General features: G+C 38.3%; 1 protein-coding gene across 1 annotated transcript; it reads right to left on the bottom strand.

The window, feature by feature from the left end:
- Positions 1–7,572: 7,572 nt before the first annotated feature.
- Positions 7,573–10,149, bottom strand: iqub (IQ motif and ubiquitin domain containing). The gene is made up of 5 exons (XM_014978184.2): positions 9,925–10,149; positions 9,665–9,841; positions 8,574–8,822; positions 7,979–8,164; positions 7,573–7,852 (listed from the first exon to the last, which is right to left on the bottom strand). The coding sequence occupies exons 1-5, from the start codon at positions 10,147–10,149 to the stop codon at positions 7,751–7,753; spliced, it is 939 nt and encodes a 312-aa protein (XP_014833670.2). The 3' UTR covers positions 7,573–7,750.
- Between the last annotated feature and the right edge of the window lie 11,139 nt (positions 10,150–21,288).

Genomic DNA, 21,288 nt, shown 5'->3' with positions numbered 1-21,288 from the left:
CGGTATACCCTCCTACTTTGCTCAATCAAAACAGCAGAAGATGCCTCAGCACTGAGGGATATTGTTGTTCGGATCGATGGATTATTGATGTGAGGGCTCCACAGACAACATTTCACAAGTAAGATGGACATATTATTGTGTATATATTGTGATTAGAATATAACTTTACTGTATTTATGTCCACCGGCGAGATACCAGCTAATATTAGCTACAGTGCTTGGTGTAATACGGGTTCAGCCCCGTTATGAAGGCTAACTGAGATTCTGTAAATCTAAAATAATTAATTATTCTCTAACATTGACTTAGATTATCTCACACAAAAGCCTACATTAGTAATGAAACAATATAACATATTATAAAACTTATATTATGTGTTATAACATTCACCAGCAAAGTTTACACAGGTGGTAAAGACTATTATTTACATTCTTTCACTCTGAAAGAATATAAATAAAGTAAGATGCATCCTAAATCTTCCGTTTTTGTTTTGAAAGTTTCCTAAAGACACGATGTGAGGAAGAAGAGGGAGAAATCTATAAAGAGAGACGGATTCACTGCAGCACCGATGGATCTCACATCGGATTTTGGACTCGTCGGCTGAAAAACATAAACATATATATATATATATATATATATATATATATATATATATATATATATATATATATATATATATATATATATATAATTCACTATTAATCATTATTTATTTATTTGTGCCATTATTAATCTTTATTTATTAGTGTTTGCATAGTTATATAAATTTATATTGATATTACTAAATAATTTATTAAATAAATTATGAACGGCTGTGTGCTTTGTAATATGCTCTTCATTCATCGATATCAGAATATTCCATTCCTATTCTATTGTTATAGCCACTAAGCATATTTAAATATGATGAACTATGTATTAAAAACATACTTAAAAAATACAATTGTTTATAAATGTAACTTTGATAGATGTTTGAATATGGTTTACAGTAACAAAAAAGTGTGTTATGATCGATTAAATGCGCTGATACGTCATTGTGCTGCTAAACACATAACGCTGAGTGGAGTGGAGTACCGCTCCAAGATGGCCGCCCTAAATCTCGTCAGCGACAATAGGCGAGAGCGGTCCATGAGGGTCTATCCTTATATTATGTCTATTCCAGAGAGCATTTAGATTTTTTTTTCATATACCGTATTTTCTGGACTATAAGCCGCTACTTTTTTCCTAAGCTTTGAACCATGTGGCTTATAGCCCGGTGAGGCTTATATGTGTATTTTTCTTCAACCCCCAGGGGGCTCTTTAGCAGGAAGTGAATCGTTGGAAGTCAAAATTGGACATAAAAGAAGAAAGCACCCATTAAAACGGAATTAGGTTTTAATAGGGAATTGAAATTTGAAAATGTTGTTGATCAGTTAAATAGCATTGAGGGAAAAAAAAAGATTTTTCGTTTTTTTAAATAATACTGGGATCATTATGAGAATTTGAGGTATAGATATTAGGATCCAATAGATGGCAGTAGTGCAACAATAATGGATGCAAGCTGCCGTTGAAATCTAAAGAAGAAGGCGCCCATTTTCATTTAGCATATGCTAGTAGCAGACACGAAGGATCAGCACTTTTACTGTTACAGTTACCGTTTGGAAACTACCGTAATCAGTTCAGTTAAATCTAAACTTGGCAACTTTTTATTTTTCAACCATAATAAATGTGATATTCAATTGACCTGTTATGACTCAAATTTTGGGTGTCCGCCCACCTCTGTTGCTGCTGCATCGTTATGGAAAACCTGGAGTGGCAGAGATATCTGAGGCTTATTTTTTGTAAAAAAAAAAAAAAAAAAAAATAAAATGTTACAAACATGTTATGTTTACTGGGTTTTTTAAAAAAAAACTTTGGGGTTGCGACTTATAGTCTGGTGCAGCTGATAGTCCGTAAAATATGGTATTTATTTCATAAATAGTGTTATTTCCTGGATTTTTTCTGTGAAGAACCCCATAGAGCAGGAGTGTCAAACTCCAGTCCTCAAGGGCCGGTGTCCTGCAACTTTTAGATTGAGCCTCTGCTGCACCACACCTGAATAGAATAATCAGGTCATTAAGGCTCTGGAGAACCGATCTACACAAGGAGGAGGTAATTAAACCATTTCATTCCAGCATTTTGAACCTCTGGCACATCTAAAAACTGGAGGACAGCAGCCCTTGAGGACTGGAGTTTGACACCTGTGCCATAGAGGGTTATTTGATTGTGGTGTCTGGAAAACAATACATTTTTGCATTTAGGCACTCCTGAAATCGTCACACTTTTTCTGTTACAAACTGACTCCGGCCCCCCAGCAGAAAAGGGAAAAGTTATGTGGCCCTCACAGGAAAAAGTTTGGGGACCCCTGGTCTAAAGTGTTTTTTTTTTTTCACTAGGGGAGCTCTGGTCTATGGTCATTGGATTTTTTTTAAACATTATTCAAAGCAGTGCAGCCAATTCTAAGCAACTTTTCCCCAATGTTCATCTCAGATTGAAACACAGATCATATCTATGACCAGAGTCCCACCAGTCTGTCCCCTGTGAAAACTGCCTTGCTTAAGCCTCTAGTGAAAACCCCACTCAATACAGAAATTCTCACTGTCTACAAACCTTCCCTTCTTCCAAAAGTTGCAATGAACATTGTTGCTGCAAACTGCATCAAATCCTCAAATCAAGCAATCTGTTGAAAGTTTCAGTTGAGGTTCAGCCCAGCAACAATCTACTGAACAGCTGTGACCAGGGTCGCCACCACCAGAGGGGGCTGTTGGCTGCAGGTTCCAGTCCTGCAACTGATGCCGACAGAACTGGTCCAGGCCCAGTGTCATGGGTGGGCATTGGGACCAATAGGGGAAATTGCCCACCTGGGACCCCCTGGTCTGGAAGCAATTTTTTTTTCTTTATGTAAGTGAGTTTGTTCTAAAGTTGAAGGACTGTTAGGCGCTGTTCAGGTTTGTCACCGCTCTCAACCTGGAGTGTCGGCCAGAACACCACTTAGGCCAGAATTCAGCTCAGGACCAGATGTTTGGATGAGGTGCACCAGGAGTTTAATGAAGACACGAGGCAGGATCCTTTAACTGTTCTGTATTCCAAACTGTATCACAGATAATCCAATGAACATGGATGGGCATAAATGTTTCTACATGAAGGTGTGTGTGGTTTCCTAGAATAAACAAAAATACAGAAAATAAGTTCAAGGTGTCCTATCATTACACATTACACCACACTATTATACCTTAGATAAACTAAGAAGGAAACCTCTAAATCAATATTACTAAGCAAACTAAGGCAAGTTTACGGAAGCGCATTGCTATCACGCAGGAAAAAAAAAATTTCGAGCGCTATCACGTTATAAAGTGATACGTATCTCGTTAAAACGTGATAGTATCTCGTTAAAACGTGATACGTATCTCGTTAAAACGTGATACTATCTCGTTAAAACGTGATACGTATGTCGTTAAAACGTGATACGTATGTCGTTAAAACGTGATAGTTATCTCGTTAAAACGTGATACGTATGTCGTTAAAACGTGATAGTTATCTCGTTAAAACGTGATACGTATCTCGTTAAAACGTGATACGTATCTCGTTAAAACGTGATAGTATCTCGTTAAAACGTGATACGTATCTCGTTAAAACGTGATACGTATCTCGTTAAAACGTGATAGTATCTCGTTAAAACGTGATACGTATGTCGTTAAAACGTGATAGTTATCTCGTTAAAACGTGATACGTATCTCGTTAAAACGTGATACGTATCTCGTTAAAACATGATAATTTTAGGTCCAGGAAGTGGCGGTATTATGCTAGGCTAGTACAGTGGCTAACATGAATTGGTCAGGTTTCCTTTCATGTTTGGTCTACAACATGTAGAGATACGGATGCTGCTTTGCACTGTGGTTAAAACCATTAATAGCATGCGTACTCTGAGCAGGATCCTAAACAGAACGGGACTGCACAGAAGGAAACGTCAGTCCGGTCCTCTAGCTGTAGCGGCGTTCCTGACTGGATCGAAGCTCAAGTTGGCTTCCGATTGTAGCTTCTGATTTGGGAAATGGCTAAAGGGAGATTATAACGGAGGCTCAGACGTATTTGCTGAACAGTTTCTGTTCAGATTTGTTTTAACAGTACACTTGCTGAACTACGGCTGTTCGTAACCAAGCAACCGAAATCAACAGAAGGCTCGATAGTGGCAAAAGACAAAACTAGATCCTGTTAAGCATTCTTCAAAATAAAAGACTTCCTCTCTCCAAAATAAATCATACATAAAGCTTTGAATTTAATTATTTTTCACGTCACCTTTTGGAATTGTGTACAATCAAGTTAAATTCGGTGAATAATAATAATCATGTAAATTATACTTAACATATGACTTGACATATGACTGTAAATAAGTAACTAATCATGGAAATTATATTTAACATATAAATGTTAAGAAATCATTTGTTCTGCTTTAAAAACGAACATACATCGACACTTCAAATCTGGAGTAGATTATTCTAATCTACGCTAATGGCAGAATATTTCAAATCTAGTTTGTGATTTGTGAAATCTTTATCTGAATTGAAACCTCAGCAATGAGAGATTTAAAAATATGTTTGCATCTGGAATGCATTAGAAATGAACTCCTATCACATTTACAATATTTGTTATTATTTTAACCTTCTGTTTTCTTTCACTTTTTTGTCCTAGAGCACCTGCCTTTTTGTGTGGCTTACAAGGATCCATCAGCTGGGATAATAATGCCCACAACTTTTCAGATTCCGATTTATAGTGATGCAACGTAGCATCAGAGATGAATAATCTATTCCAGGTCGGAAGTGTCTAAGTATGTTAGCTTTAAAAGTTTAATAGTTAAAGATGCTACTCATCTCCTTAATTGGTCACATCAATATTATAAAAATTACAATATTGCCAAAATTCTTATATGTTTTCCAATCAGTTTCAATTTCCTAACTCCCCTTCTTCTTTAAGGAACTAAATATAACTTTTTCCAACTTCACTTAAATGGTAAACGCCCGATAATGAAACTGTCTGTCTTATATCAGCCATATGACAGAGGGTGTTAACAATTATCAAACCTATTATATTATTTCAACCCAGATCAGGGCAGCAATGTTTTACTTTACTGCCAAACAGCCCCCAGCATGGGTTACTATTGTGTCCCACTGGATCTCTATTGAGTACATGAACTCATCAGGCATTAATTAAGCAAACAAAATACCCATTTCTGAAAAATACAATGATGATCTGGCAAAAAACACTTGATTATTTGGGAGAAATGCAACAACTATCCGATGTAATGTTCATCCATGTAGAGCAGGATTTAAACTGCTAAGAATATAACTAAAGTGTCTGATCTTTTTTCAGGGAAGGTATTTATGTAACTTGAAGAAATTAAAAACAAACATGATATTCCTACAAAATATTTCTATAACTATCTTCAAGTTCAGAGTTTTATTTTATCAAAGCAACACAATAATCTTTATCTACCCTCTTTGTCTCCATTAGAAAACATTATTTTAAGTCACCTATATGGTAAAGGAGATGTGTCTCTTCTTTGCTCCTTGTTTGTCGACAAATATTAAAAATTGTTGACAAATATTTGACAAATATTATTATTTTATTTTTTTATTTTATCAGGTAAACCCCGTTGAGATACACATCTTATCTTATTTTCAAGAGGGACCTGGGTAGAAGTCTGCAACACACAGCAACCTGGTTACAAAATAAAATTAATTAATGCATATGCAGAAGTGTAAAACAGTAGAAAAGAATTTAAAAACAGTGACACTGTTTAATAGAATCTCGTCTGTTTTTAAGAATCGCTCGAAATAAGTCCAGTGAAACCAGCTTTGACATCTTTATTTCACAGTGGAGCTGATTCCAGGCTGTAGGAGCCATCACACTAAAAGCTTGCTTCCCTTTTTCAGTTCGGAAACGTGGAACATGCAAAAGAAAAATATTGTTAAAACGTAAAGAATGGGAATTAACAGATCTATGTAAAAGAAAGTTTAAGTATGCTGGAGCCAAGCCGAGTAGAGATTTATGAATCAGGATCATTAGGTGATTGTTTCTCAGGACGCTTAAAGGAGGCCATTCAGCTTTTGCTGATTTATGATTTATTTTGGAGAGAGGAAGTCTTTTATTTTGAAGAATGCTTAACAGGATCTAGTTTTGTCTTTTGCCACTATCGAGCCTTCTGTTGATTTCGGTTGCTTGGTTACGAACAGCCGTAGTTCAGCAAGTGTACTGTTAAAACAAATCTGAACAGAAACTGTTCAGCAAATACGTCTGAGCCTCCGTTATAATCTCCCTTTAGCCATTTCCCAAATCAGAAGCTACAATCGGAAGCCAACTTGAGCTTCGATCCAGTCAGGAACGCCGCTACAGCTAGAGGACCGGACTGACGTTTCCTTCTGTGCAGTCCCGTTCTGTTTAGGATCCTGCTCAGAGTACGCATGCTATTAATGGTTTTAACCACAGTGCAAAGCAGCATCCATATCTCTACATGTTGTAGACCAAACATGAAAGGAAACCTGACCAATTCATGTTAGCCACTGTACTAGCCTAGCATAATACCGCCACTTCCTGGACCTAAAATTATCATGTTTTAACGAGATACGTATCACGTTTTAACGAGATACGTATCACGTTTTAACGAGATAACTATCACGTTTTAACGACATACGTATCACGTTTTAACGAGATAACTATCACGTTTTAACGACATACGTATCACGTTTTAACGACATACGTATCACGTTTTAACGAGATACTATCACGTTTTAACGAGATACTATCACGTTTTAACGAGATACGTATCACGTTATAACGTGATAGCGCTCGAAATTTTTTTTTTCCTGCGTGATAGCAATGCGCTTCCGTACAAGTTAACTCCACAGTTAACTAATAACCATGTCTCTGCTCCACTGAGAATAGATATGTATGTTCAACACAATGCTCTACAATACACACGTAGCATATAGCTCGGACTTAGCAACCGGTGAAATAATAGTAAACAAATAAACTTCAAATCACTCATTTAGCTGCAGTAAACACTCAAATATTGCAACTTACTCATCAATGACGCACACTCTTAAGGAGAACACATATCTTGTGGTCTTTCCCACGTGTTAGCACAGCGGCTCGGTTCCCCAAACTTCCCCACCAGACACCAGCAACGTTGGCTACGGCAAGGTGTTGACGTCATCACTGCCCTAACTACGGTATGCCTTAAGGGACAAAAGTAACGCTGAACAGAAAACACATAATACAAAGAGTAATACTCAATACCAAACTTAAACTATATATATAAGGGTCTTTTGAACACTTTATTTACCTCAAAGTGCCCAACTTTCTATTATTCCCATCTCGATATGATGCAACAGGGGCCCCCACATTTTCCATATCTGTGCCCTGTTGTGAAGTACTGCTGTCACTTCAGTGCAGCTAAAACAAACCCCAGAAGTCTTATAGCTTAGCTTCAGCTCCTGTTATCAGTCTCATCTCTTCACATTGAGTCTGATTTAGAAGTCAGTTGAATCAGAAACACAATAAAAATCATGAAGTGTTTTGTTTATTTCACCCATAAGGCAAACATGTCTGAAAGAAGCAGTGAGAGTAGTATAATAAAAGGACACAGGATTTGTTAATGTCCTGGGGTTACTGAGCTGTGGTCAGGATTCTCATTAGTGACCAACAGGCCAAGAAGACAAACTGGTTGTGCAGCAGCACCTGACTAAAGGCCCAGGTTCTTTGCTATAACTGGGTTCTTGCTGAAGTGTTGACGTGCCATTGAGTGTTTCTGTTCAACCCATTGGATGAATGTAGTTTCATATGCCTGGAAACACAGATTAGAAAGATTCAGTCAGACAACTGGATGTAGCCAGCCCAGGGAAAATACATTCAGTAAAACCTGTGTTCCCACTTTGCTGAACCTCAGTCACAGCCAGCCACTTGACCAAACCTTATGGATGTGTTCCACTTGTGTGTGAGCTGAAATCTCCTCTTTGGACAACAGTATACAGTTCCAGGGGCTCCAGTCCTCCTGGACATCCCAGCGAGCAAACACCAGGTTGTAGATGTCTCTGCTGCCATTCAGAGCTGAGCAGGAAGACCAAACCTTCTCTATCAGGTAGCGAATGTCGTCCACCTGGACAAAAGCAAAGGTCAGCATGTAGGTATGTTGGCCTGTTTGAGGTCTAATTTAGATTTATTTTGGTGGTTTCCCTGTAATTTCAAGATTGAATTTCGGTATTTGTGTGTTTAGATAAATCTCTTTTAGTTGTTTTGATTACTTGTAAAAAATAATTTCTTTCAAATTAAGAAAACATCAGTAAATAACATGTTGTTTGTAAACATGCACTCCTTTTTCAACTAAACCAATGAGAAAGTTATGTTTGTTTCGCCTTTTAAATGTCTTCAGATAAATCCATACCTCCAGACACCTGTAAAACATGAGGTGCATGTGTTCTCTTAAAGAAATCTTAATGTATGTCACTGAGTTTGACAGGGTTTCACATAAACGAGAGTTGCTCACATGCAGAGAGAGTAGCATTTACCTGCAGCAAGAAGGGGATGGAAGTTTCTGGATTGAGGCGGTGCTCATCAGTTCTCAACCTCCTCAGGATGTTTTGGTACACAGAGTTGTCATCTCGAGGTCTTGCGACATTGTCTAGGCTGGTACAGTTTCGGCAGCGACGACTCCGGCAGCCAGTGGTACTTGAACCAAAGTCGGCAGACCAAAGGTAGCGCTGGCACCCGTGGCAGAAGAACATGTCGTGCTGCAGCTCAGATGGTTTCTTGTGAACCTAGAACAGACTCTATGTTACGCTGAGATCCTGTTCACACACATCTCTAAAGTCAACATGTCCAAGGACATTTTGATGTAAGTTAACTTCAGATGGTTATTAATGTAGTTCATGTATTAAGAATAGATTTACTTTGCATAAATTGCTGTTTTTAATCATTTGTTTCCATTTTCAATGATTCCATCCAGTGGTGCCAAATTTTTACTTCTGCATGGCTATAAAAAATAAACACCCAGCTTCATAAAGTTAAATAAAAATCAAATGTGCTTTGCTTTCAAAGTCTTTTCAATATCAATATAAAGACTAATACTTACAGTATCAAAAGTGGAGTAAATACGGAGAACATTTTTCAATTAATATATATATATATATATATATATATATATATACACAGGTCCTTCTCAAAAAATTAGCATATTGTGATAAAGTTCATTATTTTCCATAATGTAATGATAAAAATTAAACTGTCATATATTTTAGATTCATTGCACACTAACTGAAATATTTCAGGTCTTTTATTGTTTTAATACTGATGATTTTGGCAAACAGCTCATGAATCTAAAATATATGAGTTTAATTTTTATCATTACATTATGGAAAATAATGAACGTTATCACAATATGCTAATTTTTTGAGAAGGACCTGTATATGTGTACATAATGTCATCAAGAAATCACTTGACAACATGAAGTAGGCTGAAAGGTCTTAGAAAGGATTAAGAAGGATAAAACACTGATCTAGAGATCTTGAAGACAGACAGCTTTGATCTATGACTGAACATGCCATCACAGTAAACCCTCTGGCTTTACATAAAGAGCACCATGAACATCATATGGTTTTACCTTCAGCAGTTTGATCACTTTGGGGTTAAACGCTGGTGTTCTGATGTACTGAAGGAAAAGAGTGCAGATCCTCTTCCTCAGGCCCTCCAGATTATGCTCCTTAACATCTCGACCCATCAAGTCCATTTCCCTGTCAATCAGATCAATGATGTCCCACACCAGCTGACACTCGTGCTCCTGTCCAATAAGGAAACTCAGTGGTGTCAGCATCTCTGTGAAGCACAGACAGCAGACACCTGCAGTGATCTCAAGAATATTACCATAACAGTGTTTCTCAGCTTCTCTAGGAAGTGCCGTCTCTCCTGCTGGTCCACAGGGAACTTGCTGATGTCGTCATAGATCTCCTTCAGCGCCCTGGCTCTGACGTCAGGCACAGAGTCCATCTCAAACAGACGACCTGTGGCTGATCGCCACTGATGGGCAGCAGCTGCCTGGACCGGGTACACAAAGCTGTTAGGATTTCTGCTGATGGCAAAACTATACATACTGCCACAAGGTTGAAGGTTCCACTTGCTTTTTTATGGCATGTCTACCCATTCCTCATTTCTGAAATCTGGTGTACTAAACCTGAAACTTGCCACAAAAAGGGAGAAAATGTATGTTTTATTATGGCTTTGCTGTACTAATGTTTCTTGGCAATTGTTCTTATTCCACTGGAAAGCCTGGTGATTCCTCCTTAAATGATGCCATTCCTTTGTAAGGAAGTTCACTTATTGTCTTGAGGAACAGAGCTGAGCATGGGGATGGCATCTGAGGACCAGGATATGTTTATCTCAGTTCATCCAGAAAGTATTCACTTTTTTAATTTGTTACTTTACAGCCTTATTCAAAAATGTATCAAATTAATCTTTCCTCAAAATTCTATACACACATACCTTAATTATGACAATGTGGATTTTTTTTATGTTTTGCTACTTTATTACAAATAGAAAAATTCAAAATCACATTTACAAAAGTATTTACAGTCTTTGCTTAATATGTTGTTAATGAAGCTCTACACTGAGCTGCTTCCACTGACGATCCTGTTTCTCCAGCTGTGGTCAATTCAACTTGATTTGGAAAGGCAAGCACTTTTGGTCCCACAGTTGACAAAGCAGGTCAAAGGTCACACACCAATCTGGAGTTAACCCAAATGCACCTTAAGGACTCTCAGATTTATATAGACCATAAGAGGATTATTTACATGTGAAAATTAAGGATTTAAAAGTATATGTCCACTTTGAGCTAAGGCAGTTAATACTTGTGTAAATGTGATTTCTGGGTTTTCTGTTTTTATTTAATTTGCAAAGAACTAAAAAAAACATACTCAACATTGGGTATTTTTGTGTAGAATTTTGAGGAAATATTTGGAAAAAGGCTGGAATAAAACAAATTGTGGAAAAAGTGAAATACTGTCTGGATGCTCTGTTTTTATCAGTAATTGTGTTTCACTGAGGGATTTAGCTGAAGTTTTTGTGTCTATGTGGTTTGCTGCAAGCTGGCGAGATGAAACTTCATGAAGTATCGAGGCATCCCATCCAAATGTTTGACTCATGAGCTGATGCTTCATTTGCTCTACTGTGACATCAAGTGGACAATACAAAACAGGCAACGTCAAAACAACATGATACATTGTTGTTGAATATTGAATAAACAAGTCAATGATTTGTGATTCTGATACATAAATTCTTATAATCTTAATCGGTTTATATGAAACAATGGCTGGTTCAAAAAGAAAACTGGAAACAAATGGGGGAGAGAGTTATGATTAATCAAGCTATATCATTATAGAACAAAATTACATTATTTATTACTTAAAAATAAAATCTTTAAGTGTGCTTGGGTTTAGGTAGTTTTCTGTTTTGAAATGATTCTGTCTGCTACAGAAAAGCAGATTAAGCAAGAAACGCATCAGCAGGTTTATAAAAGTTGGGATCAAATATTTTGTCATCTCCCAATTTTCCACAGGATGTGTGCTGTATCATCTTTGCATCCTAAAATGACTTGGCTGAGCTCAGCTGACCTGATTCCACTGGAAAACCTGGTGATTCCTCCTTAAATGATTATTGAGCTCTGCCTTTCTACAGAGCTCAACAATAATGAATTATTAAAATTCATTTGGATACTTATCCTTTTAAAACACTAGAAATTAGAGGGCACTATAAGGATTTGGTTTTTGTGTGTTTCTAGATTATTGAGTCTGTGTTGTTGTGTCTTCCCTTTGACTGTCTCCAGCTGTTCCTTTTTTCCCCCTGATTATCTCCTTGTGGATTTAATTTCACCTGTGTCCCCTGCTCCCTGTCGGATCCTTGTTTTGTAAGGTGTGTCTAGTCTAACCTGCCTCAGTGTCTGAGCTCCTACCCTCACTGCTCACCTGTGGTGCCTGGATTTTGTGTTTATCTTCATTAAAACCATCAATTTCACTACAACCTGGTTCCACCAGGTCTCATTCTCACCACCACCAACAAGCATTTCATGACACACAGGACTCACTGCGTTGGTTTTTTGACATAGGCGAAGGTTTATTACTGTGTGAAACTATTTGGAGATATAACACTGCCAGACAAGGGAAAATTGGGTCAATCAGAAAAAAAAGATGCTCCAATGAACTGCGAACGAACATGCAATAAAATCCTAAAACAAAGAAAATGTGATGGGTGAAACAGCAACGTTCTGGCATTTATTTCGATCTGCAAGCAAACTGACAAACCAGTTCCTGAATCAGTCACAAAGTACACCCCGCTTGTGAGGCTTTAAATGCCACAACCTGCTCCATTACCACAAGCCTCAATATGCGCTTCACAAAAATTCTCCTGGATTACTCGACACATGCTCCGAAACCTCGACACAGAAGACGCATCACGACCGGTTTCCCTTTAGTATTTTCTAGTGGACCAAAAAAATTTTACTCAGCTGATTTTTATTCCTTTAATACAGTGGTTTCCAAACTATTTCTGGGCCCCCCTAAGGCTTACAAATAGCTGTCTGGTTGAACAATGTGTGTGAGCGAAGTGGGTGGGAGGTGGATTCTTAGAGACTCCCTGTTATACTCAGCCCCGGCTCCAGACGAACAAGGGGGGGGAATCAACTTTTTGGGGGACAAAATAAATCGTAGCTGAACACAGACAGCTTTACTCATCAGTCTGTTAGTTTGGGGGAAAAATTGAAAAGTTCTTTGTGTTTTGCTGGTTTGCTGCCGTGATTCTAACACACCTGTAGCTCCTCCCAGCAGCAGGTCTCCTTCACTGCCCACAGGTGGAAACCCAGCGCGAGTGTCGTAGTGCTCATGTTGCGTTTAAAGGCGACTCGGAAAAACAGGTTACGACACGTTAACAACGGATTAAACAGTTTAAACTGCTGATAAAAGTGACAGAGGACACAGATATGGGAAGTGTGGAAGCCCCTACTATATCAAATTGACAGAGGAATAACAGAGAGTTGGCCATTCTAAGGTAAAAACCCAACGCATACAGCGTTCATGTTTTGTTTTGGGGTTTTTTTCATCCAGATGGCTTCCCACGCCCCGCCCCTGCAATGGCACGGCGACCCCCCTAGGGGGCGCACCCCACAGTTTGGGAACCTCTGGATTACACAGTTACCAAACCGTTGACAAAGCATCAGCTTGCTGGGTATTTTCATGTAATCTCTCATTTTTGACGAACACCCTTGAACCAGTTTCAGTGTGGCACAAAGCACAGCTGGATTTTACATGTGAATAGTAGGAGTGTGTTTTTCCTGTGTACTATATGGCTTTTGCATCTGGTGGACACTGACTTTTTTTCACAGATTTTTGAGTGGTACAGACTGACAATTTCATCTAGCAAGACAACACCACCCATTGAACACCTCTGGATGAGACACTGAAAAACTAGGACTGCTTTATTTTTCAATTTACCATCTAATTCCCGTTCTCACATGGCTTATTTCATATATCCAAGCATTCAAGATCAGATATCTCTCGATGTACAATCAGTTCAAGAAAGTCTGGGAGTTTATACACCATCATTGAAAAAATAAAACAACAAAATAATTAAAAAACCACAAAATGGCTATAATATGCTCATAAATGCTTCTTTCTTTGTATGGTAACACTGAATAATTAAGTGTTGTACAACATACACAAACTCCTGATGTCCATTGGGATGGACATTCAACTTTTAAAAAATCCTACTACTTCATGACAGAAATAAAAATGTCAAAATACCTTCAAATACTATGACTGGAAATGCTTAAAATTATACTGAGTAATTTTTAGGCTGCTATGAACAATTATATTTTTGATGTAAAACAGATGCTTACTCATCCCCGCAGGGGTGCCGACAGGAATCTTGGGCCCCCTGACAAAAAATTTGTTTGGGCCCCCCTGCGCAGCTGCTGCTACAATTTTTTTTGAGTCTATTTGACCCATAAAAAGCGTCACAATTTTAAAGGCTTGCATCTGCCTTGCTTTCTGTGGTCCAATACTGATACTAGCACAATATTTACTGCTCATGAATTTAACATCCAACAGTCCACATCCAGTATGCAAGTAGGTTGCTTACATTCTTTTCTATTAGATTAATGAAATGTCTCTCCATGAGCATCAGTCAAAAGCAACGTGCAAAATACACATGAAGCAATCCAGACTTCTCAAAATGCTATGTAGTTGCATTTTATTCATCTGCAGTACATAACTAATAAAAATGTGTTTTCTCCATATTTGTTAAAGCTGTCATAATGTAGCAGTTTGTTATGAGACAGATAATCTGTGAAAACAATCAATCTCCTCCATCTCCTTCCTGAATTACTATTACTGGTTAAAGTAATGCACCGTTCTGACCAAAACAACCAATCAGAACTAGTAGGACGCTCTTTGCACTGTCAATTAGCCTCATTCACTCACTGCTAAACGTGCTAATGGTGGAGAAACAACTTATCATTACAAGAAACCGTTTATCTGCCGTCATTGGTAGCCATGCTAACTAAACTGAGCATTCACAGTTTGAATCTGCACAGCTCTGTGCTATGCTAGCTGTAGCACGGCACAAATTGAGGGGGAGGAAGGATGAGCCACATGAGATTGTGATTGACAGCATTAAAACTCTCCTGCCACTGACTGGTTGTTTCTAGCACTGAGAGAAGGCAGAGGAAATAGATTTTTCACAGATTACCTCTCATACCATAATGTTACAACATAATGACAGTTTTAACAAATATGTGGAAAAAATATTTATATAAGTTACATACTGCAGCTTTAATTTCACTCAGGAGAGGACGGGTCAGGAGGGACGTGTGTTATAACTGCTGCTGACTGACTCATCTGTTAAGTGGTAAAAGGTACAAGGGACAAGTTAAATATATGAATATGTTGGTAATTTTTTTCCTTAATTCATTAAATGCTAGTGAAAAGGAGGCAAACAGTAGTTTGTAGCTAAGCTAATTATGCTATATGGTTGATAATCTCGCACAGTCTATCCACCTCTCAGAGAAAAACTGGGTTATAAATTAACACTCTTGCCTTTTTCTTTTTCTCTCTCTCTCTCTCTCTCTTTTTTGAAAACCTGATTTTATAACTTTTCTTAGCAGCATAGTAACTCCCACAATCGTTCGTGTCTTCCACTCTCCGGGCAAATATAGACGTGTGTTTTATGATCTCGGAGTGAGAACATTAAATTTTTACTGCTAAAAACAATCTTTGAAAATATAATATGATTAATTTTGTAATTGACAGGGCCCCCTTTTTTTATTTCTATGAACAAAAAATAAATAAATTGTAGAGGGCCCCTGTTGGTCATGGGCCCCTAGAATTGTCATCAGTTTCCCCTCCTTTACCGCGCCTCTGACTCCCCGTCTTGTTTCATACCCATGCTCATCTTGTCTGATGCCTGAAACTCACTAGTATCAAGTTAAGAGTCTAAACTTTATTGTTTTTGTTTAATAGGAAACCAATCTGTAAGATCCATCATGCAAATAACAAATTCCTTAATTTTCTTTTCTTGGTTTAATCCCAGAAAAATAGCATGTCGATTCTGGTGGACGAGGGGTCTGAAGGAGTTAATGAACTTAACAATTATGGAATTCTTATGAATCTGCACGTAAGGACTCAAGTCTGTTTAAAGCAGTGTCCTCACGCCCTCCTGCCATGTTTTAGGTGTTTCCCTTCTGCCACACACCTGGATTGAGTCTGTGGGTGATTAAAGATGCGCTCCTTTACCTCATTTACCTTGCTATGCCTGCTTGTTAACATAAAATCCAAAACAGACCTTTAAATATTTAGATCTTCAGGTTGGCTACAAGGCTGAAGCAGGTTAGTTATAGTCACCAAGGAAACTTATTTGTCTGGAAGGTCTCATGAGCTGTTTCCACTGAAGCTGCACAAATAGATCTGAATAGTTTAAAGTTCATTAAAGTTAATCTAGTTTCCTTCTGCCATATGTTGATGTGCCACTGGGCAAGGCATTCAACCCAAAGGTTACCTGCCAATATGCATATTGGTGTTAAATGTGTGTGTTTGTGAGTGTGAATAGGTGAATGTTAGCCTTTAGCTGGTGTGTCTAGCAATGTCAATCTTGACGTTAAAGGTGTTTTAAAGTACCAGGTTTTCAGTGAGCCTTTTGAGCAAAAAAGTGACCTCTGACCTTATTGAGGAAGTTCCTGATGATTTTATCTTGATTGATAGCTTCTACGTTGATTTGATGGCGGCCAATGGCAGCGATGAACTCCATCTCCTGCTCCAGCAACGCGCACAGAGCTGCTTTCCTCTCAGCACCACGCAGGCTGCAGTTTATCTGCTCCTCCTCCTCATTCCTCCACTCTGACAAGCAAAAAGCAGACAGGAAGAGATTATACATATCCAGACATCCAGACATAGATGTTTCTTACACCCTCAGCCCTGGGTCTCAGGCCTACTCTCCAGGGCATGGTAGAGCAAATTGAAGTCCTCTCTGGTCTGTGGGTTCATCCAGCGCCTGCGGCGCTCTCTCAGCTGCGCCTCTTTCTCCTCTTTGCACTTTCTTTCCTGAAGGTCAAACCAGGCGAGGCGGCGAGCTCGCTCTCTCCTCAGCTGCTCCACTTCCTCCTGGGCTAGCCATCGCCGAACATAGGACTGCAGGCAGATAACCTGGGAAATAAAGAATATATATACATTCACACACCTTTAGACTTTTCTAAAATTTAACAAGATCCCATTTCAATAGAATGCATTTAGGAGGGGGTGGCAGCTTTAAGTCTTTCTGTCAGGGTTCAAAGTGTTCATGGGAATATTTGAGTATATTTCCAGGGGTGCTTTTTAGGGTCAGACACTGGTGTTGGGAGCAGCAGTCTGACTCCATCCCAGACCTTAAGTCTTTAAGCTTAAGGTCAGGGTTTTGCACAGCACTTCTTCCACACCAAACTCACTCATTCAAGTCCTGTGGACCTCACAGGGGTCAGAGTAAGGAGTGAGGACTCTGCACATATAGACACACATTTTGCTGCAGGTCCACCTACAGGTGGTTTGGGATATGGTTGACTAACATAATAAGTCAGACTGGCTGAAAAGCGTCTTTGAACATCAGTTCCCAGGTCTCGCCACACATTCTCAGTTTCGTAATGAAAATTTAGCTTCTATGTTGATATGTCGATAATGTTGGAAACCCCCCTCCCCCACCCACAATTTTACAATTGCAGAGATTTTATTAAAGAAGAAACACAATTCAAATTACATGTGAATACTCTTGTCCATGCAAAAGTAATTAAAAAACATGCCATGACATGATCCTCCTACAACTTAATGTCATCTTCTTCATCCTTTCTGGTTGTTGATCACATGACTCATGTTGATGCAAAAGAATTTAATTCCATAGTGGTCTTGTGAAATTCACTAAAGTCGAACCAACCAAAAACCACCTCATCCTAGTACAAAGACTTGATTGGGAAAAAAAGTGTTTTCAGGAAATTGGCGTGTTTTCATTAAACAAATTCTTTTGTAATTACAATTTGCACAATTATGAGGTCAATGGAAACACAGCTGGTATTGGATTTCATTTGTTACTTTGACTGGTCCGTTCTCATACGGGTTCATACACTGTGTTTTGATATTTCTGACTGGATGTTCTGCTGGTTCTCCTGCTGGAAGGTCAACTTCCTCCAGTTTCTAACTGGTTTCCTCCCAGGATTCTCCTGTAGCTCCAGCCATCCTCCTATCATTCTATCTGACCTGCTTCTCTGTCCCTGCTGAAAAATGTCCTCCCCCAGAGCATGATGCTACCACAGTCATGCTTTGTGGTAGGAATGCGTCAGAGCAATATGCAGTTTTTCACTTTTTGCCTGTGGGTCAACAATAGTAGGAGTGTGTTTGCTGTCCCTGTCACAGCTGGACTATTTACGGCTTGTTGCCATTCTCCCAGACCTGCACTCACAGCAGTGATCTGTGGATCTGTGGATCTCTGCAGCTCCTTCACAGTCACAGCCTGTTGAGGCCCATGGTAACTTATCATACCAAAATGTGTTCATGATGTAAAAAAACAAAACAACAAAACAGTGTCCCTCAACAAGGAAATTAATTTTCACTCACAGCATCTAGCCTCCTGCCATGATACTCATCAGCAGTCACATATTTCACAGGAGTTACCAACTTGTCATTGACACAGGACACGTAGCAGCCAATGCCAGTCATCTGAGTGGACATGTTCACAGAACACTGCTGCAGCTTAGACTTCAGCTCAGCTGTCTGTTTAGGAGAAAACGAAACACAAATGAAATTCAGTGTAAAAAAAACAAACAAACTCTTACTCTCTAAGAAAGAAGGTTGGGTCCAATCAGTCTCATCCCTTCTCCAATGTCTCTGAACCACATTCCCTCATCAGCAGCTCATTCAGTTCTACAGAGGCTGACAATGTGCCATTACTTTGATTCAGGTGTGTTGCAAAGACACATCTAAATGTTTCCAGGGAAGTAGCTCTAGAGAGGCCTGGACTTAGACAGCTCTGCTCTAAGCAGTGTAGGCTATTCTAACAATAATACCAAATTTTTCATTAAAAAAATGAAAACACCCCATCTTACATATTTATGGAAATGTAAAAATGTAAATAAAATGATATGTACATATGATTTTTATTAATTTTGCAACACTGAATAAATTGAGAAATACAAAGAACCAAAGGTTGAGAACAAATACCTTCACGTGTTATATAAAACATAATAAAATGGATGTATGAAGGACCAAAACTGACATAATAAAAAATAAAAGCATAAATATATATTGTGTTTTGTGTCAGAAACTTTATAATAGTGTTATAGCTCCTGAATTTTTTATTTTTCTCGTGAAACTCTCCTGCAAAACGTATGTTTCAGTTTGCAGCTCTCATGGACTCAGAGGTTCACCATCAGGGTTTTCATAGTGTGGACGAAGTGGCCGCTGAAGTTGGCTTCTGATTGAAGGGTAGGGAGTCCTCCGGTTGCCTGGACGTTGGATGGTAAGCTAACGTTGATGTTTGTTTTACCACTACACTCATATTTAATCAGTTGTAATATTAATGAAAAGTTAATGTGTTTCAGTAACTAAGTTCACAAACCAGCTACAGATTAATTACACAGAGGGATGTTTCAAAGTTTTTATTTATAATTATGACTTATTATAAGTTATAATTATACACAAAATTATAGTCATTAGTTACAGCTAATGACAACAAAGCATGTAAGATTAGAATATACCAGCAGAGAAAAAAGTTTAAATACATGCTTAACATTATTTTCAAAGGTTCTCTTAGGAACTCATTCTAATTTATTAACTATGACTGTACTTGTAATACACCAAACATAGGCACTAATTTCAGCCACAGTATTGTTTTTTTGTTTTTGTTACAGTATGTACACATTGCACATGAATTAATATTCATATTGTGTATGTTTTCAGATGTTGGTAAACTGGCACATCAGACCATTTTGTGGCCTCCGTCTCTGTCCAGCTTCACAGACTCCCAGTGGGTTCACAACTTCAGGATGTCCAGAGAGCTGCACCTTTCAGCATGGAAATTATGTGCCAAAAACAGTGATGGCACATACATTTAAAATAAAATCTGTCTTATTGACATGCAAGAACAATCTGTATATTACTGATTTGAAGTAATTAAATATGTTTGATTATGGTTCATGTGATCAGGTTCTAATGAAGCAGAATAAAGCTATGTTCCTTCTAATCTGTGTAGTTCTAATTTAATCAAATCTCATGTTCAAATATCCCACAGACACTAAAATGGATTGTTTGCTTGGGGCTCAAAATAACTTGAACTCAACATAATCTTCATAGAACAAAGCTAGCAAAGTAAAATCTAGTAATGATTGAAGGTTTGGGATCCATTTCCTCATTTCTTTGGTTTCATATTACATTGAAGACTCCAATAGGACAACTAAACAGTGGATAGAAATATGTAGTACAATGCGTTATATTATTTAATCAATGATTTTTACATTATCTTCCTTTTTCCTTTATTTCTCTATTATTTTTTGCACACACATTTGTCATATATATATATATATATATATATATATGTATATATATATATATATATATATATATATATATATATATATATATATATATATATATATATATATATATAGCTGACTGTATAGCTGACTGTATAGCTCTACTTCGCTCACATTAGTCGGTGTTTCTCCTCCAATGGCGCTTGCCCCTCTCCATTCTCACATTGAACGGTTTAGCCAATGTCGTACCGCCTCATAATGGACCGAGCCTATCAATGTCCGCGCTCACAATGGAAATCGGCCAATCACCGTGGCGACATGCGAACCTATCAATGTCCGCGCTCACAATGGAAATCGGCCAATCACCGTGGCGACATGCGAACCTATCAATGTCCGCGCTCACAATGGAAATCGGCCAATCACCGTGGCGACATGCGAACCTATCAATGTCCGCGCTCACAATGGAACATTGCCAATCACCGTGGCCCCTCCCTCCCTCAGACGCCCTCACGCCCCCCACAAACAAAACAAATTTCGAATTTTATTTTTAAAAATAAAAACCGTTGGAAGATTCTGAAAGTCAGATGTCAGTAGCCTAGCTTCGTTGAAGAAGGATTCGTCATCACATCATTGATCTCTCGACCTAAACGATCTTGCTGTGAGTACCCATTAATATTGTTTATTGTCTGTTGTCGTTCAAACAGATTTCGTATTTATAATTGTACATCAGCTAAAATAATATATTGTGGGTTAAATAAAAGGGCGACATAATGATGTCATGTTCTGAGTGCAAGAGTAAGGACACATTTTATTTTATAATATAGTAGTAACATTTTAAGTTAAAATGTAAATGCATACATAGATATCAACCTATATATAGACCAACCTCGATCGATCGATCGATCGATCGAGGTTTATAGTTTTTTTTTTTTTTACCTCATCATAATTAGCACAGAAAACTATGGCTTTGATTTTACTTTTAAATGCTTTTATGTCATACCCATTGTTAGTTGTGCACAAAGTGCATCATTAGTTTATGGAATTTGATTCTGCTAATTCCCAATGTTATCTTCAGATGAGCACCAAGCCAAAGAGCCACAAAGGTATGGGGGATGGGGAGTGGATGGCAAGGCTTAAGGCATTTGCCAGCACTGGGGTTTGGCCTTCCAATGCAGGGAATAGACCAGCCCCAAGGCAGA

Source organism: Poecilia mexicana, unplaced genomic scaffold (assembly GCF_051168715.1).
Source record: "Poecilia mexicana isolate PSO_F unplaced genomic scaffold, ASM5116871v1 scaffold_6, whole genome shotgun sequence".
NCBI classification, from domain to species: Eukaryota; Metazoa; Chordata; class Actinopteri; order Cyprinodontiformes; family Poeciliidae; genus Poecilia; species Poecilia mexicana.
The sequence above is the reverse complement of the archived record's forward strand: the minus strand, read 5'-3'. Positions and strand labels throughout refer to the sequence as shown.